An 18,979-nucleotide genomic window follows, 5' to 3' on the forward strand; every position below is an offset into this window, starting at 1 on the left:
TTTCAGTCACAATATTAAAGGAACACATTAGTGGTACTACTATGACACATAATGGAGCCTGTCTTTTACCCCTGGAGAGATGTGTTTGTTTACTGTACATGAGACTATTTTACTTCAACTTTGATTATCTGGGGACAGATTGTCAGCACGCTTGAGTTTTGTGTGTCCTCACACAATCCAGGGGCGAAGTAGGGGAAAATCCTCTCAGAAAATCTGTCTTTGAAAGAGTAAATCTTTGTAGAATGAGCAGCATTGATGAAAGTGACTTTTCCTTTTTCGTAGTCCAGCTCAACAGTAATCCTCTGGGGCTTCTCTTTAATCGGGAGCTTGGAGCGAGTTGTGGTCTGAGCCCACAGTGAGTCTCCGTTGCTCAGGCCAATTACCCAGACGCCCTCAGCAGGGCTGAGGAAGATGGTATTCTTTCTTTGGATTGACTCCAGGGCCACTCCAATGTACCAATCTTGGCTGTTTCCTACATCTACGGTCCACCTGTGCTTTCCAGATGTAAAGCCATTGGCTCCCAGCACAGAAACACGGTTGGTGAGGCGTTCAAGGTTGTCAGGTAGGAGCTGTTTACTGTCACATTGCACGCAGGTCAGTTCTTGAGAGAACTTTAAGTTAGCATGAGCTGTGTTTGGATCCAGAACAACAGGAACTGGAAAACACAAAGTTTGGTTCAATTAAAATATTATAGCCTTAGAGCTTGCAGACTTGAACTTTTTCATTAACCCACCACATCTGACTATGTCTTCCATCTTCTTCCAAATTCCAAAACTAAGCAATCCCAGATGTTTTGCAGAGTTTATCAGGATATCTCTGACAACCTCTGGCTCTCGAATGTTGCACTGGAGCCTGAAACATACTAAAATTATTAGAGCATTCTCTTATGGAAAAGGTTGATGCTGATTTTAGCAGATAGTGGGTTATGCATACCTTTTCTTTGTCTTCTTATAGTCCTTGAGTTGAAGAAAAAGTGAAGAAAGAGTACATTAGGAACACATTGCATTACAAAATCACATCTATAGTAGTGTTGCATTATTGGAACATAATACATGCTGTATAAACAACAGCCTCTATGATGAGGTGTCATAAACCTCCTGAACCTCAATTTAAGAAGTACACAGTGAAAACTGACAGATACAAGGACCAGAAATACAGAGACGCAATACATCAAGCCACATGAATGGCCACAATTTTGATCCTGTCTGGAAAATGTAAACAATTACCACGGACTGAGGATTACCATGAAACTTTGTGTGACACCATGATAATTGCTAAAGACTTGTAACACCAATGATACCTAATGGCATCATAATCCCCTGAATTTTGGCTTGGAGGACAAATCCAAAATGCAGTTTTTAAATGGTGATCTCACTTATTATGCGAGAAGGTTATCCAAACCTTCCTGATCCTATGAAACATGTAAGTGTGACAAAGCATAATTTGATAACAATGTTGTTAAGACTTGTGTTCACTTCTTGTTCCAAAAGAACAACATAAAAGCCACAAAGAAAATGTTGAGGCTTCAAAACAGGACACAAACTAATGGTCTACATCCATAGACACTGCAAGCGATGGATGTAGTGACACCATCCAGTCATTTCTGAAGTCCCATTTTGAAGTCTTTGAAGCTGTTTTTGTGACCGGATGTAATGAGTGAGGGGCAGAGACTGACTGTAAAACTACACGCACAACTTTTCTATGGCAAATTGTTTGCCGGTGATCCTCTTAAATATAGTATGAGCAACATTTATGAATGGGACTCAATTTTTTATTCAGTATAATCCAAATAGGCAACCGAGACCACAAACTCAGCAGGAAAGCGTTTACAGAGGTCAAGTTAGAAAGCAATGTTTACATCAACTTCTACAGCACCACAAGTCTCACAGGGACCATTAAAAAAAATGCAGGTTCAAGGCACTTCTGCATTGACACTGTGGAAAAAAGTATGGACACTTCACCAGAAGCTTTTGATAAACAACAAAATGAGAAATTGTTACATAGAATTTATCCCACTAATCAATACATGATGAAATATATTAAAACAATTGACCCCAACTGTAAGTTCTGTAAAGAACATTCAGAAACAATCGGCCATTTATTCTGGAATTGTATCACAAGAAAATTTTGGAAAGAATGTAATAATAATAATATTGATACTAAATTTTCACTAAGGTGTGAGCATATTATTTTTGGTTTTTGTGGAAAGAATACAAATGCAAACAAAAGACTGACAATTAATCTAATTATGTTTGACACATTTCATATCCACAAATGTAAGTTTTCATCATCTTCACCCTTTTTTACAGTTTTGGTTAAGGAAATAGAACCATCCTTATCCACTATAAGAGTACAAAAAAACAAGCTGTAAACACTTATGAATGTTGCAAGTCACTGAATGTTTTTAATTTATCATAATTTCTGTAATATCTGCTTTTTGTTTTTGTACCAATGTATTTACTGTAGAAGCCTGGCATATTTTATTTCACTTCCTGTGCTCTGTTCCTCATTTTCTCTTTGTGTTTGTTAACAAATTATTTCCTAAATAAAAAAACAAAACAAAACAAACAAACAAAAAAACATCTGCATTGGCTTTTCAGACCAGGAAGTTACATTTATATTTTATACTGACAAGTGGACAAGTCGGTTTAACAGAAATGTTTGTCTCACATTTTTAGTTTAACCAAGAAATTTTGGAAAGAGTATGAAATAAAATATGTAAACAAATTTTGTGCAAAATATGATTTTGGTTAATGTGTTTTTGGTTATTTTTTTCCATGTATAATATCTGACTCTTTTTGACTTTACTGTTTTTGACTTGTGTCTGTCTCGACTGTTTTTATGACAGCTGTCTGTAAATAATGGTAAAGCATGTACCTGTAAAAGCTTCATATTGTGTACTTTGAGGGCTGTTTCAATATCACTGATGGTGGAGGAGAGAGTGTCAATCTGGTCTTCGATGTTTTCCAGCTTCTTACACATGATGTGGGTCTTGGTTTCCTCTTCCAGTCTGAGCGCCTGCAGTCTGGTGTTTTCCTCCTCCTGAAGGAACCGGTGGAGCTTCTTAAACTCTTCCTTGATTGCTGTCTCAGTTTCACATGCCTGTGTCTGTAATGTTGAGTAATATGGGGGATTTTTTTTTTATGCAAACAAACAGAAAGAATGGTTGTCATGCTGAGTGATTTTTTTAAATTTTTTTTCCTGTCTAGGCTGAAAGCAAAATTAAAATGTCACAGTAAGAGTCAGCATTAAAAGGCCATAATCAGAGGCAATAGAAAAACACACCAAAACCTTCACCTGGATATAGGCTTTTATTTCCTCCCAATGCTCCTTTGTCTCGATCAGTACTTTGAGTTTTTTCCTCAAGGATTCGAGGCTGGCTGAAATTTCTGCCTGAAATGTACAAAGAAGAATTTAAAAATCCAGACAGCAAGCAAACACGTGATTAGCCCTGATAATCAGTTTTCTGTGTTGTTGTTTAATATTACTGTGAATGAAGATTGAGTATTTGAGGCTTTTATTTGACATATATTAGGCCCACTCATTTTACTATTATTGTACATTTTACAAACATAATTAAGAATTCATAATTGAAATCATTAATTAAAGTCCCATTTCTTGTGGGTTAAGTATACCAACAACTTCACCCCAATATTTTTTTCTCTCTAATTTTACATACCTTTTTCTGCTGGGCTGCTTCTTCTACTGGGTGGCAGTCATGGATTTTGTGCTCCTTTGATAGTTGGCAGGTAACACAAATGAGCTCTTCATCATTGTGACAAAAAATAGTCCACTTCTCATTGTGGTGAAAACATTTGCCTTGACTCTTGATGGGCATTGGCGAGACCCTTTCCATTCCCAGTATTTAAATAGCCCCACACTGCAAATATTGTGGCCTGATTACAAAGCAACAGAAATGCAACAAATGTTGGTGCACTTTACTGGGTGAAGGTTAAACTGTTTCTGTCAACTCAGACTGCAGGAAAACTCCTTTTATGCAAGTGTTGTGACTGCTGATGGCGCAACTGGGAAGGCTTCCAACTTCCTGTAGAACTTGGCCAGCTAGTATTTCTAGGTAATCATGCACGTCATCCAGAGAGAAACAAAGATGTTGAAGATGCAGCGGTGGACCATGGCAGTTATTTTGAGTTAAAAAAAATTTAAGGTTCACAGAAAAATCACATTTACTTCCAGTGAGCTTAATTTTCCATATTCTATTTCCATACTGCCGCATGTACCTGTTTAGTTTGTTGATTTAAAATCGTGATTGAGAAATGGCTAAATTAATCTTATAAATGGATCAGCTACTGATAATCATTGCAGCTCTTGTCCTGGTAAGTTACTGTAGCTTCTTCCTCATTCCATCTACCAATTCCCAGGTAACAGGGCTGCTTCAAAATATAGGAAACAATAGTGTCAAGTTTATGCAAAAATGTAGCTTTCTATATAATTAGCCTACAGGAACCTTGTCAAATTTGTTTTGGAGTACCCAGCACTTTCTGACTCCCAGACAGACTTCTCCTCCAAGATAGTGAGGAAGCCATGAGAGTCTTTTGTATGTTTGTCTCAGAGGATAGTAATGATGTGTCTTATAATCCTGTTGGCCAATGTGAATAATGACTTTGGTGACACCAGACATGGCGCTATATCCTGTTAGATATTACTAACATTAGCATTTGGGTTTGCAATTGTCTTTGTATGAGTACTCAAACTTAACCCTTGTATGGTATTCAGGTCAAATCGACCAATTTCAAATTTTTACAAGAACAAAAATGGTATAGGCATAATTTTTTCTGCCTGAAACTCAATAACATGTGTGCTCAAAATCGAGCATCAAAATCTGGGCTGCATGTGATGCCATTTAATATTTTGCATGGAACAGGCTAATTTTTGCAGGGAAGCCAGAAGGAGGAGCTGCTGAAAGAAACTAGGGGACAAAATTGATGCTAGATATGTAAAACGGCCTCAGTGGCTACCAGAATCTTGAGTGTAGTGGATTTTTATCATCAGTTCTATGCTTATGACAAAAAAACAAATCACACTTCCATTGTTAATTGTGTTCTAGAGACTGATTGCATTCATTAAACGTATGTGGTCTCTCTATTTTAAATTGAGATAGAGACAACAGGTGTTAATGGTCAGTGAAGTAAAATTTTCTTTTAGTTTTTAAAACCCCAAATATGTCCCAGGTCAATTTGACCTGAGGGATACCAGAGAGTCCCAAAACTGAAAACAGTACATGAGTTAAATGATATTCAGACCACCAGAAATTTAGTTAGCCTGTGTGTCCCTGTAGTACTTTGAAGGATGTAATGTTTCATGTTTCGAAAAATAACATGATACAAACCAAATCTACCAAACCAAGCAAGGGGGTTAAAAAAAGAGCCAGCTGACATACTTTGCCCTTATTTTATAATTCCCACTTCTACACACACTAGTCATGTTATTCATATACTCAACACAGAGTAGAACAACACAGACTGACCAAAAGTAGAGAATAAATAAACTTCCCCAAATTCCCCAAAACATAAGAAATAAGAAATCAAATATAATAATAATAACAACAAATAATAATTGTTTGGCAGTTGAATAATTGTATAACTCAAAACTAAATAACAGCATTAAAACTGCTACAATTGGTCTCATTTAGTTAATGCCACCCTCAGTGGAAGTAAAAGTAACTAAATATGGGAAGTAAAAGTATGCAAAATACTAAATCATAATAATAAAACTCACACAATTAAAAATAAAACAAACAAACAAAATACAAGTAAAATACTTAATTTGAGTCAGAAACACCTAAACAAATAAAAGTGTTTTGTTTGACCTGTCTACAGTCAGCGTCAGCAGGCACCTGCGACATCATTGCAGCCGGTGCCTCACATGATGATGCTGACACGTTCATCAGTGCTGCCACAAAGGCTGACACCATTCAAAGTGTCTGTGCTAACACTTGGTAAAGTGGGTTAGCTACTAATCAGTAGGTTGGTGGATTGATCCCTGGCGGCTCTAGTCTGCATGTTGAAGTATCCCTGGGCAAGATTCACAACCCTGAGTTGCCCCCAGTGCATCCATTGCAGTGTGAGTGAGTGTTAGGTTAAAAGTGCTTCGGTGCTTGTATGAATGTGTGTGAATGGGTAAAGTAAGTAAGTAAAAATGTATTTGTATAGCACATTTCAGCAGCAAGGCAATTCAAAGTGCTTTACATCATAAGAGCATCAAACAAATGTACAGTAAAATCATTAAAAGCATTAAAAACATCAATCAATTATAGGGAGATGGTCAATGTGTAATAAGAGATTTTGTTTAGAGCAGCTTTCACCCGGATTTGTTTGTGGACTACTAATTAAAGGCAGCTCTAAACAGGTGGGTTTTCAGTCTTGATTTAAAGGAATTTAGTGTTTCAGCTGTTTTGCAGTTTTCTGGGAGTTTGTTCCAGATTAAAGGTGCATAAAAACTGAAAGCTGCTTCTCCATATTTGGTTCTGGTTCTGGGGATACAAGTAGACTGGAACCAGAAGACCTGAGTGTTCTGGAAGGTTATACCACGATAGTAAATCTGTATGTATTGTGGTGCTAAAACGTTCAGCGATTTATAAACTAATACAAGTATTTAAAGTCTATTCTCTGAGCTACAGGTAGCCAGTGTAAGGACTTTAAAACTGGGGTGATGTGCTCTATTTTCTAGTCTTGAGAAAGTCTCGAGAACACGAGCAGCAGCATTTTGGATTACCAGCAGCTGTCTGATTTTTTTGGCAGACCTGCGAAGCTACTGTTAGAATAATCAATGCGATTAAAGATAAATGCATGGATGAGTTTCTCTAGATCTTGTAGAGACATTAGTCCTTTAATTCTAGAAATGTTCTTCAGGTGGTAGAAAGCTGACTTTGTAACTGTTTTTGTAACTGTTAGGTCTGAGTCCATTACTACACCCCGATTTCGGGCCTGTTCACAGGTTTCTAATTGTAGTAGCTGAAGCTGCGTGCTGACTCTTGATCGTTCCTCTTTAGGTCCAAAGATAATAACTTCAGTTTTGTTTTTGTTCAGCTGAAGAAAGTTTTGGCACATCCACACATTGATTTGTTCTAAGCATTTGTTCAGTGCTTGGATAGGTTCTGAGTCACCTGGTGATAACGTGATATAGAGCTGTATATCATCTGCATAGTTATGATAAATAATCTTATTACTTGTTATAATCTGAGCTAGTGGGAACATGTAGATATTAAATAGAAAGGGTCCCAGGATTGAACCTTGGGGTACTCCACATGTGACTCCTGTCTGCTCTGAAAAGAAGTTGCCTATTGACACAAAGAAGTTCTTGTTCTTTAGGTACAATTTGAACCAGTTAAGTACTGTGTCTGAGGGTCCGACCCAGTTCTCCAGTCGCTTTAGTAATATATCATGGTCAACAGTGTCAAATGCTGTGCTAAGGTCCAGTAGAACCAGCACTGTGGTTTTTCCGCAGTCTGTATTTGTGTGGATATCATTGAACACTTTGACGAGGGCAGTCTCAGTGCTGTGGTGAATGAAGCTTGTAGCAGAAAGTGCTTTGAGTGCTCAAACAATCTCAGGGGTGGTGGCGCACCTCAACCACGCAGTATCCAGTTTGTTTGCTTTTAGGCCGTAAAGGTGTTTAACACAAAAATACATTTCCTTTTAAAAATGTATGGAAAACATTTTTTCCCTAAATCTGAGAGTCATGTTTTGAGCCGAGTCTAACGCTGAAAAAAGTAAAAGTAATGACGTTATTTGTTTTTTCTAAAGGTTTATTTTTTGTTTTGCTAATATGAATTATCTTATAGCAATTGTTTTTTCCTGCTTCTCTTTTATTGAGTACTAATATCTTTAGGACCCCAACCGATTTTTAGGATTATTGTGACTAATACTGATACCGATATTTGGTTAAAAACATTCTGTCAGCCAATATTTGATTTCCTTTCAGACAGCTGAAACATAAGGAGATTTCTCTAAGATTTGGTATGTGTATTTATTTATTTCCTTGTTTACTCTCTGCCCGACTCTGCTCAGATCAGCTGGTTGTGTTTGTGGTATTTTCAAATACCTTTTGGCAACAGTTGCAGAGTGCCCCCTATTGGACAAACTATGCAAGATTAACACTCAAGGGAGTCTATCCCATCTCTTCTTTACTTTTAAAAATTCTGAAATTTATCAGCTGTTATAAATGCCAATATCAATAGAGTAACAAATAGCTAAAACTGGCCAATAATATAGGTCCACCAATAAACTGGGCAGGCTCTAATTATCTTCATGATTAGCAAAAACTTTTTTTTTTTTTTAACCACAGCAGCTTTTATGGGCAGTGGAGAGAGACAGGAAATGGGGGAAAGATACAGGGGAAGACACGCGGGTAAATTGGTGACGGGCAGGGACTCGAACCAGCGCTGTTGTCATTTTTTTCAGTGCATTCTTTTGACATGGTTGGGGGTTATGCCTTTATTTTTTAGCCCCCTTTATGGATTATATTCTATGCCACAGTTGTTAGCAGATTGCCACCCGGTATTTAATTCAGCCTGATTTATATTTCTCAGACCGAGAAGACTTAAGACTTTTTTTTTTTTTTTTTTGCCAACATATTTGAAGACTAAGCCAAAAAAAATCACTTTGCGCCTGAAGACAGAGAGCCTCATTTTTTCTGTGGCTATACCTGTGCAACATAAAAAAAGAAAATGGTGTCTAAAAATGTTTACTGTCTTATTTCATTAAATCTTCTCTTGTCAATCACTGTATCTGCAAAACCTGGTCAACATAATGCAACCTCTCTTTTACCTCTATCTGCTGTATCTATTCTACTTCAACTTTGATTATCTGGGGACAGATTGTCAGCACGCTTGAGTTTTTTGTGTCCTCACACAATCCAGGGGCGAAGTAGGGGAAAATCCTCTCAGAAAATCTGTCTTTGAACGAGTAAATCTTTGTAGAATCAGCAGCATTGATGAAAGTGACTTTTCCTTTTTCATAGTCCAGCTCAACAGTAATCCTCTGGGGCTTCTCTTTTATCGGGAGCTTGGAGCGAGTTGTGGTCTGAGCCCACAGTGAGTTTCCGTTGCTCAGGCCAATTACCCAGACGCCCTCAGCAGGGCTGAGGAAGATGGTATTCTTTCTTTGGATTGACTCCAGGGCCACTCCGATGTACCAATCTTGGCCATTTCCTACATCTACGATCCACCTGTGCTTTCCAGATGTAAAGCCATTGGCTCCCAGCACAGAAACACGGTTGGTGAGGCGTTCAAGGTTGTCAGGTAGGAACTGTTTACTGTTGTAGTGCACACAGGTCAGTTCTTGAGAGAACTTTAAGTTAGCATGGGCTGTGTTTGGATCCAGAACAACAGGAACTGGAAAACATAAAGTTTGTTTCAATTAAAATATGATAAAACTTAGGGCTTCCAGGACTTGAACTTGCAGGAAACTTATCATTAACCCACCACATCTGACAATGTCTTCCATCTTCTTCCAAATTCCAAAACTAAGCAATCCCAGATGTTTTGCAGAGTTTATCAGGATATCTCTGACAACCTCTGGCTCTCGAATGTTGCACTGGAGCCTGAAACATACTAAAATTATTAGAGCATTCTCTTATGGAAAAGGGTGATGTCAATTTTAGCAGATAGTGGGTTATGCATACCTTTTCTTTGTCTTCTTATAGTCCTTGAGTTGAAAAAAGTGAAGAAAGAGTACATTAGGAACACATTGCATTGCAAAATCACATCTATAGTAGTGTTGCATTATTGGAAATGGATAAAAGGTATAAAACTTGTGCAGTTGTTGAAAACCACACATACTGTATATGTGCAATCAGCAATAGCCTCTATGATGACAGGTGTAGTTTCTTGATCTTGATGTCATAATGTTGTGTATTGAAGAAATCCTTCGCCGACAGTCTTAATGTATAACATAGACTTTATTTACAAAAAAGACAATGTTAAAACCGATGCTTTGTAAAGCCATCGGGGGACAGGAGGCCCAATCTTCCTAACTCCACTAAACAAAAGAAGAGACAGAGGTTATATACCATAATGTTGGCAAACCCCCACATCCTGCCTTTCCATATATGGTTATGAAAACAGCTCCAGCCTCCTAACCTATAGCTGGACATCTGGACATTACCTTATATGGCAAGCCAGAGATCCTACAAAGACATTCTATGCATTCCTTTGTGCTGCATCTCAAGTTACCCTTCTGCACAAACCAACAAAGGCTTTAAGGAAAGAGACCACATATGCATACATAGAATTTTAGCATAGCAGTACAAACACCATATATAGTATTTTCTGAAAAATCAGGTATAGCTTGTTTCCTGCATGTATGTGAGGTCATTCTCTTTTTTGGAGAGAGCAACAAGAGATTAAACTCTCTCATACCATTTACTGATCAAAGCAGCCCTGAACTCAAGGCCATAATCCTAAAGGAGAAAACCTATACATAAATGCAGTTTAACACACAGTTTAACACAAAGATCGATCAGACACCACACAGGAGCTGTAAACCTTCTGACCCTCAATTTTACAAGTATATAGTGAAAGCTCTGACACATATATAGACCAAAGGACTTGAAATATAGAAGTGCAAAACATTGCATACACGTTAAGTAGAACTATGACAGGAACCATTTTGAACAACTCTCCACTCAGCAGGCTTTTGAGCCACATGAGCAACCCCCATGTTACCACCAATATAGCTGCTTTGAGTGATAGGTGAATGCATATGCAGGCAGCTAGAGGTGATGCTTCTAGTTTCAAAAGAACATGATTTAAACTGTAGAGAAAAACCTGAGACTTCAAAAGAGGACTTCACAAAATAATGTGTTACATTATCGTTGATTTAGCCATCTTTTATATACAGTCTTTTCTATTAACGCAGTACAAACAAAGTACAATGTTACCGTCAGGACTGTGCACAGCTATGTCTCATAAAAATGTTTATTTGCCATGCATAGCATTTAGCACCTGTCTACTTACTAATTTTTTAAAGCAGCACGGTGGCGTATTGCCTCACAGCCAGAAGGACTGGGTACAATTCCACCTTGGCCATTCTTGTGGAGTTTGCATGCTCTCCCTGTGTCTGCGTGGGTTTTCTCCAGGTACTTCGGTTACTTCCCAAAGTCCAAAGGCATGCAGTTACTGGGGTTAAGTTAATTGGTGACTCTAAATTGCCCGTGAGTGTGGATGGTTGTCTGTCTCTCTGTGTTAGCCCTGCGACAGGCCGGCGACCTGTACAGGCTGTACCCTGACTCTTGCCCTATGACAGCTGGGATAGGCTCCAGCCCCCCCTCGAACCTGAACGGGATAAGATGTTGAATGGATGGATTTTTTTTTAAAATATTTATTGTGTCTTTTTGTTGCCATCCCTGGAAATTTTCAATAAATCATGGTAATGCATATACCTGTAAAAGCTGCATATCATGTACTTTGAGGGATGTTTCAATATCACTGATGGTGGAGGAGAGAGCGTTGATCTGGTCTTTGATGTTTTCCAGCTTCTTACACATGATGTGGGTCTTGGTTTCCTCTTCCAGTCTGAGCGCCTGCAGTCTGGTGTTTTCCTCCTCCTGAAGGAACCGGTGGAGCTTCTTAAACTCTTCCTTAATGGCTGTTTCAGTTTCACATGCCTGTGTCTGTAATGTTAAGTAATGTAGGGGATTTTTTTTATAAACATATTGAGTGGTTGTCATGCTGAGTGATTCTTTTTTTTCCATCTAAGCTGGAGGCAAAATGAAAATGTCACACTAAGAGTCAGTGTTAAAATGCCAGCATTAGAAGGAGAAGCACAGGTAGACTTGTGAAACACACCAAAACCTTTACCTGGATATAGGTTTTTATTTCCTCCCATTGCTCCTTTGTATCAATCAGTAATTTGAGTTTTCTCTTCAAGGACTCGAGGCTGGCTGAAATTTCTGCCTGAAATGTACAAAGAAATTAAAAATCTAGAGCTCAAACAAACACGAGTAGTTCTGATAATTTTTTTTTATGTGCTTCTTTTTAATATCACAAAAAAATGTGGACATTTTTATTTTCTTAGATTTAGCAAACTGAATTATTACGATACAGTAAATGGCATAATGGATTTGTTGTTGTGTATGTATCCAACTCCCCCTCCACCCATTTCCATTTTTACATACCTTTTTCTGTTGGGCAGCTTCTTCTACTGGGCTGCAGTCATGGATTTTATGCTCGTTTGAAAGCTGGCAGATAACACAGATGAGTTCTTCGTCATTGTGACAAAAGATCTGCAAATTCTCGCTGTGTTGAAAACATTTGTCTCGATTCTTGGTCATAATAAGCACTTTGTGTTCCTTTGCAACATTGTGCAGTGCCAGGTTAATAGGAGGCCTCCCGGTGTCAGACACATGGCCACACACAGGACATTCTCGCAATCCTTTCCATTCCCAGAATTTAAATAAGCAAACTCTACAAATATTGTGGCCACATTTTAAAAGAACAGGAAGGCAATAAATGTCCGTACATTGAGGGCAAGTTATGTCCTCGTAAGACGAAGAGTTTTTTGCAGCCATCTGGTTGAAGTGTTTCTGTCAAGTGAGCTTACAGGAAATCTTCCTTTATAGACTTCGGGTATTGTGACCGTAGGCGGTGTAACTCAGAACTCTTCCAAGTTTCAGTAAAAGCCGCCCAACTGGTATTTCTGGTTAATTATGAATGTCAACCACAAAATACAGCACTTACTGAAGCTGTGGTTGTGGAAAATAACCAAATTACCAACAAAAATGCAAACTATCACAAAATAGTTACACTTACAGTCACTTTCAGGGTGTTTTATTTACCTCCATAAAATGTTTCCATATTAAACACAATAATGAGGTTTGACTAAATGCATAAATATATTAACAATGCATCGTAGTCAGACTCTAACAGCTAGCGTCTCAGACATGGATTAAGCCTCATCTCAGACAGAAAGAAAATTTTAGCAAAGATGTCCATGAACCGGGCTCGATCCATGTCTGGATAACTGACACATGATCAAATAAATCAAGGTTATATCGACATGACGTCTAGAAAAAAACATAACAAATGTACATGTATTTAAATGTTGCGGTATTACTGCGTTTATCCTCAAAGGCAAAAACAGAGGTAGTTTAAATTGTTAAAGATGAGTGGCTGTACTGTCAATAAAGTTGTTTTTAATACTCCAGACAAAACAACAAGAATAAACTGCAGATAATAACTGTGCATTACACCGACTGGCTATAGGTAAACAGTGAATCAGCATTATTTTGAATGCAGAGCGCTCAAATAAGAACCAGATGCTGTTTAGAAGCAAGGTCAAGTGGTGCTCTTATAGTCAGAAATATAAGTGCTTGTGCAGTAAAAGTTCTGTTAATGTGTCGCTCTCACCCTTCTCTGTCAACATACTTAAACACCGTACAGAGAGAGGGCTCTAAAGTATGAAGTAGGAAATTTAGTAAAAGGAGCATCAGTTTTTGAGAAAAAAAAATACTACTGTATACGAAAAACACCAAGCCATGACAGCTTTTTCCATATCATTCCTTAGAAATGATTTTTAGGGAATATGAATAAGAAAAACCACTAAATAAGAAAAAAGTAAAGAAATAGGTACATAGGCAGTTACATGGATGCATATTTTGATGTGTCAGCATCGTAAATAAAAAAACATGCAACCACTCACTGATATGATATCTCAGCTGCTCTACTCAATACCTTTGCAAGTAAATTATCTTAATATAACCACAGAGATTTTACCATTTCAGCCATATTACAAATACATTAGATTAAAATATACTGAATGCATTTGCCCCGAATAACTGTGTGTAAGTGTGTGATTGGTCAAAGATCCTTTCCAAGCAGGTTTTTCTCTCAATGACTTTTGAATCAATGAATGTAAAACATTCCCAAAAATGAAAGGAAAAGGTATCTGGCTGGCTCCTTGATCTCTGTGAATAAGGACAAAAGAAAACAGCTGCATGTACCTGTTTCGTAAAGACATACTAGTTTTTGAATGGTTAAGAGATCTTAGTTAGTTTCAGGATTTACAAAACACGTCAAATAAATCAAACTTTTAAAACAAATGAACACGAGAATAGTATGTACATGGATACAATAATAAATAAGGCTCGACCGTTGAGTAAAGAACAATGTGTTGCGCTGTAAAAAGTCAGTAGTGAAGCTGAACAACAAGCCGTGTCTGGGGAGACGTCGTTTCATCCCACTTTTTACTAAACAAGTCCAGCGTGTAAAATAACAAACGCACTAAGCTGCAAATGTTCTTTTGACGGTCCATCTCCTGTTTAAATGCTGCAACAAATGGCCGGTCATCTGAGACGACGTAGGCTCTTCAGCTTATCATGAATTGTAACACTGTGTCAGTTATACTTCCTCTGTCAGCTTCAGACTGATGTCTAAATAAGACGGATGCCTCGATCGTGTCTTCTGAGCCAAACTCTATGACCCTCTGGGTTCACTTCAGCATCCTCTGCACAGAGCAGTGAAATTACTCCTCAGCACATCCTGAGGCTGCCTGCTTCTCTCAGATCAGTCAGGAGCCTGTGAGGCACCACGCTGTGTCTGCAGATCCGACGCACAAACGCAGTCTCACAATCACACAAATCCCGGCTTCATGGAGGACTTGAAACATTTGGGACAACCCTTTGTCCCATTTGTCTGCAGACACCTGAAGGGAAAAAAAACCCAAAGTAACATACACATTAAATTATGTCTAAATTTGTGTATGAAATATAATATGAAAAAATCCAAATCACAATCAACACTTTTTCTGCAAAGTCTTGTTGCAACAGTGCGAGAAACATTTCATCATTTGTCTCCTGGAGACTAAAGGAGCATTTCTCCCACTGAAAACACTGCATCCAGATAAAAAGAATCAACTTTCTGGGATTATTTCAGCAATGACATGTGACTAATAACAGGCAAGATTTGAGCAGACACCCACTTGAGATGGAAAATGTGGGAACAGGGTAAGGCCTGCAGCTTTTGGTCCCTGTCCCCGATGGACTCTCCACACATGCCACAGTAGAGCTCTAGCTCCTCGACACACTGGAGGAACTTCACCACCTGCTCTCTGACCTCGTTCAGCTGCCCCTGGCTCCGGTAAATCCCTTCGCTCAGGCAGTGAACCTTCAGTGTGCACAGCTTTCATAAGGCAAAAAAAAATCATAATGTCATTGCTTTATAGCTTAAAAACATCAGAAACTAGTGATAAAGTCTTTAAAGTATTGGGATTTCTTGTTTTGTCCAAACAACAGCAACAAACTCAAAAGGTTAGGTTTACAACGATGAATGAAAGACTCTAGAATAAGAAATGGCTAAATTCATCTAAGTGATGGATTAGCTATCACTGCAGCTTTTGTCCTATTCAGTTACCTTGTTTCCCATTCCATCTGCCAATTCCTGTGCTCGCTGCAGAGAATCAAGAGCCTGGCACATAAACAGGGACACTTAATAAATACCACATTTATTTTGAGTACTAATAAAACATTGTGTCTGTTTAATATCAGAATTTGGACTTGTATGTAATTGCAGGCACCTTATCGAATTCTTTCTGCAGAAGAAAACTCTTTGCGACTCCCAGATGGACGTGTGCTTGTCCAAGACGGTTTCCAATCTCAGTCATAATACCCAGTGCAGACTCATAACGAGGGAATGCTTTCTAAATATATGAAGAGTCAAAATCCAAATAAAGTTAACTGCACTGGTAAACACATCTAAGTATAATAGACGGAACTTTATCCTCAGTGACCAATTTTGAAACTTTACATTGATATGGATGCGATATCGGCACCTTACATCAACATCGTGTCTGCAGCGATGAATGTCTGCAAAGTTTAGCAAGCACAGAGCCTGAAGAGGCCGATCACCATGCTGCAGAGCAATCTTCATGGATTCCTGTTGGAGCACAAGACAGATTATTTACCGGTATCAGAGGTCTGATCCTGAACCAGTTCTAAATGTAAACTCTAAGCTGCATCTTCTTAAACTACAATTACACAGATTTATTCAGTATTGCAGTATCCATTTTATGCATGAGAAGTGATGGGATAAATAAAAGATGTTATCCCTGGTATTCTGAATATGTCATTTATGTAAATTGTTTGGCTAAATGTAATAAATCTGAAATGCATCCTGCTTTCTTGTTACTATACTTCTACACTCCAAGGCAATGACATCGAGCTATTTTTCACCCCAGTACATAATTAGAACAGAGCGAAGACTAAAGCCACCCTCTTCATTAACACTTTAAACCGCGCCTCTGTGAGCATATTTTTGTCAGGGTCTAAGGCCTTGTGCAAAAGAACAACTGCCACTTGCACCTGTCAGCAGTGCAGCATCTACTGTCTGTGCAGCTCCAACCTCGGAGCAACCAAAGGCATTGGGGGGGGGAGAAGAGAGCGAGGAAGCCAAAAAGTGTGAGAGGCTCTGAGTTATGTAAGTTTGTCTCCGAGGGAAGACAATAATGATGTGTTATAAAACAATACCTCACAGCACTCCATGGCATCTTGCAGGCGCTCCAGTTTCCTGTAGGCTACAGACATGTGGTACTGGCTCATGGCTCGATACTTGAGGCTCCAACCTTTGCCGTAGTCATTGACAAGCTCGGCCGCTTTGCAGGGGAAGAACAGGGCTTTCTCAAAGTCCTGTTGGCAGATGTGAATGATAACTTAGGTGACACCAGAAATGGCGCCGCATCCTTTTAGATATTACTAACATTAGCATTTTGGTTTATATTTATCTTAACATGAGAAAGTATTTAGAAAAAGACCAGAGATTTAGTGCCTCTTAGCCTGTGTGTGTCCCCGTTTTGCGATGCAGGATGTAATTTTTTTGTTGTGTCACAAAATAGTGTGACACATGAGTGCATTCTTCAAACAGAACTTCATCACTATCCCATTGAAACCAATCCTCCCTGGGAAGCCAGGGGATTACATATACAAATCTCAGATGTCAAGGGTACTACAAAAAAAAACCTCCACACAAGCCAGCCAACTCACTCAGCTCTTGTTTTACAATGCCCAGCTCTACACAGGCTAGCCATTGATGATGTTGGTTCAGATGCTCTGCAGTGTTGTCATACTCTGTGAATACGCTGGCAAAATCATTGTTGATTGTGCAATCACACGTGCAGTGCAGTGAATGATTTACTCAAATAACACAGTGGAGACGTTTGGAACGGCCAAAGTATGTAACATTTCTTATTCAGTGCTCATGTCAGTAATGTCTCATTTGTAGAGAAATTAAGTAAAAAAGTAACACTGAGAAGAGAATCAGATCAAACAAGGTTCACTTCAACTCAGCCAAATTCCCATCAGTTGAGTAAAAAGCAACTTTTTGAGTACCTTAAGCTGGACATAGATGTTTCCCAGACTGCAGCAGACTCTGCACTCCAGCATCTTGTCATCGTTGTTGTGTGCATAGCGCAGGGCCTTCTCGTAGCTCTCCAGGGCCTTCTGGAAGACACTGAGACCCAGGAAGGCGTTGCCCATGCTAAGACATACCTGGCCATTGAGTTGCAGGCTGACAGTGGTACCCTGCATGTTTAAGCAGGTCTTACAGTAGGACACTGTTTTCTGGAAGTCGCACAGCTTTTCGTTGCTGCGTGCCAAATTCAGGTAGCCCTCTGTCAGGTAGTCTGGGTCCTCCATTTCTCTGGCTGTGTCAATTTGTTCAAGGGCGTACTGCAGAGGAAGTAAGAGGATAAATGTTGCAGGGAGCATGCACAGTCTTAACTTAACTTAGACACAAATACAAAATAAAAAGTATCTGTTAAATCCATTCTGATATAAGGACCCTATTTTTTAAAGTCCTCATTAAGGCTGAGTTAGTGAGAGTGGGCGCTGCTTCAGGAAGGATGATTATGTCAACAAGACACCCCACACTGATACTTAGGTTGCAGGGCACTTATTTACTCCGCATCATGTGGAAGCCACAAATTAACCCATGCTTCTCAAGATCGCTGTGGGTACAAGAAGGTAACCTTTGACCTGTTCTCATTAAATAATCACTGACACATTGTGGAAATGTTAACATGCTACAACTGCAACTGTTGCACTCCACAGCAGACATGATGACATTTAAAATTATGAGATATTCAGTGACATTCAATAACTGCAACAGGAACCACGCATACACACACCTACTGCTGGTTGCTTAACAGAAAATATAATCATACAGTATGAAAAAAAGACTAATTTCTTATCAAAAGTAATACAAATAAAGCATAGCTGTTTAGACTTGGAATATGAGCTATACAAGTATAAGCCACAATCACTGAGAGATATTTTACTACTTTCTACTACATTACTTTACAGAAATACTACCCTACACTATTATATGTGGCTTGTTGTGGTTTTGGTAGCCTACCTTGAGCATATCTTTGTATTTTCCCATTTCTGAGTGAGCTGTGATCAGGCACCCCAGCACCCGAAACTTTCCTCCGGGATCCGAGGTCTTTTCCAACACTTTTGTCCACACATGCAGAGCTTTGTCTGTCTGATTGGACTGATACAACCTTAGACCTTTTTCTATCTGCTGCTTGGTTTGGTCCTGGCCCATCTCTGGTGCAAGGCGCCTCATAAAAATATTCATTCGTTTAGGCCATGCAATTTCAGTGAGGCAGCAAGAAAGTAGATCCGTGCCATGAACAGTACAACTCCAAAGAAGATCCCTTGAAGATGATCCTCTGAGAGGTTTGTGCCAGAAGGCCTACCAGATCCCGCTCTATCAGCTCCGGCTGTGCTGAGATGGAAAGGAAACTGGATCCACCAAAGTAAAACGGCGACACACCAAGACCATTATTATCAAGCGCTTTACGGAGAGCTGGAGCACCAAGGAAATATCATCCCCATTTACCCGAGCAATGTTTCCCCTTCACCATTAAGTGTTTGCAAAATTCTCTCTCAGATTTCCTTTTGAAACACGTCAAAGAAAAATGTTTCCCAAGCAGTGTGATAGCAGTGATATCCCAGAATATCTAGTCCC

General features: G+C 39.0%; 3 protein-coding genes across 3 annotated transcripts; all 3 read right to left on the reverse strand.

Moving 5' to 3' along the window:
• Positions 1-84: 84 nt before the first annotated feature.
• Positions 85-3,893, reverse strand: LOC115781778 (zinc-binding protein A33-like). The gene is made up of 6 exons (XM_030731633.1): positions 3,680-3,893; positions 3,298-3,393; positions 2,878-3,108; positions 934-956; positions 734-852; positions 85-655 (listed from the first exon to the last, which is right to left on the reverse strand). Exons 1-6 carry the CDS (start codon positions 3,854-3,856, stop codon positions 105-107), a joined length of 1,197 nt encoding a protein of 398 aa, XP_030587493.1. The 5' UTR covers positions 3,857-3,893; the 3' UTR covers positions 85-104.
• A 4,838-nt stretch (positions 3,894-8,731) lies between these two features.
• On the reverse strand, positions 8,732-12,528 carry LOC115782314 (zinc-binding protein A33-like). The gene is made up of 6 exons (XM_030732425.1): positions 12,136-12,528; positions 11,819-11,914; positions 11,401-11,631; positions 9,643-9,665; positions 9,443-9,561; positions 8,732-9,352 (listed from the first exon to the last, which is right to left on the reverse strand). Exons 1-6 carry the CDS (start codon positions 12,526-12,528, stop codon positions 8,802-8,804), a joined length of 1,413 nt encoding a protein of 470 aa, XP_030588285.1. The 3' UTR covers positions 8,732-8,801.
• A 254-nt stretch (positions 12,529-12,782) lies between these two features.
• On the reverse strand, positions 12,783-18,972 carry rapsn (receptor-associated protein of the synapse, 43kD). The gene is made up of 8 exons (XM_030732244.1): positions 18,362-18,972; positions 17,338-17,676; positions 16,480-16,638; positions 15,791-15,889; positions 15,531-15,653; positions 15,368-15,421; positions 14,937-15,136; positions 12,783-14,660 (listed from the first exon to the last, which is right to left on the reverse strand). Exons 1-8 carry the CDS (start codon positions 18,584-18,586, stop codon positions 14,588-14,590), a joined length of 1,272 nt encoding a protein of 423 aa, XP_030588104.1. The 5' UTR covers positions 18,587-18,972; the 3' UTR covers positions 12,783-14,587.
• Positions 18,973-18,979: the final 7 nt, after the last annotated feature.

The sequence above is a fragment of the Archocentrus centrarchus genome, chromosome 6 (assembly GCF_007364275.1).
Source record: "Archocentrus centrarchus isolate MPI-CPG fArcCen1 chromosome 6, fArcCen1, whole genome shotgun sequence".
NCBI lineage: Eukaryota > Metazoa > Chordata > Actinopteri > Cichliformes > Cichlidae > Archocentrus > Archocentrus centrarchus.

Bases quoted from the DNA above. Each gene is read 5' to 3' on its own strand.
- LOC115781778 (XM_030731633.1), bottom strand. From the start codon at position 3,856: ATGGAAAGGGTCTCGCCAATGCCCATCAAGAGTCAAGGCAAATGTTTT. The intron at 3,109-3,297 runs GTGAAGGTTTTG...TCAACATTACAG, and splicing joins AAATAAAAGCCTATATCCAG to ACACAGGCATGTGAAACTGA. The intron at 957-2,877 runs GTACATGCTTTA...CTTCAACTCAAG, and splicing joins ACAATATGAAGCTTTTACAG to GACTATAAGAAGACAAAGAA.
- LOC115782314 (XM_030732425.1), bottom strand. From the start codon at position 12,528: ATGGCTGCAAAAAACTCTTCGTCTTACGAGGACATAACTTGCCCTCAA. The intron at 9,562-9,642 runs GTATGCATAACC...AGTATGTTTCAG, and splicing joins TATAAGAAGACAAAGAAAAG to GCTCCAGTGCAACATTCGAG. The intron at 9,353-9,442 runs GTGGGTTAATGA...TATGTTTTCCAG, and splicing joins GGAAGACATTGTCAGATGTG to TTCCTGTTGTTCTGGATCCA.
- rapsn (XM_030732244.1), bottom strand. From the start codon at position 18,586: ATGAATATTTTTATGAGGCGCCTTGCACCAGAGATGGGCCAGGACCAA. The intron at 16,639-17,337 runs GTACTCAAAAAG...ATCTGCCAACAG, and splicing joins ACATCTATGTCCAGCTTAAG to GACTTTGAGAAAGCCCTGTT. The intron at 15,654-15,790 runs GTAAGGTGCCGA...TCATATATTTAG, and splicing joins GCTGCAGACACGATGTTGAT to AAAGCATTCCCTCGTTATGA.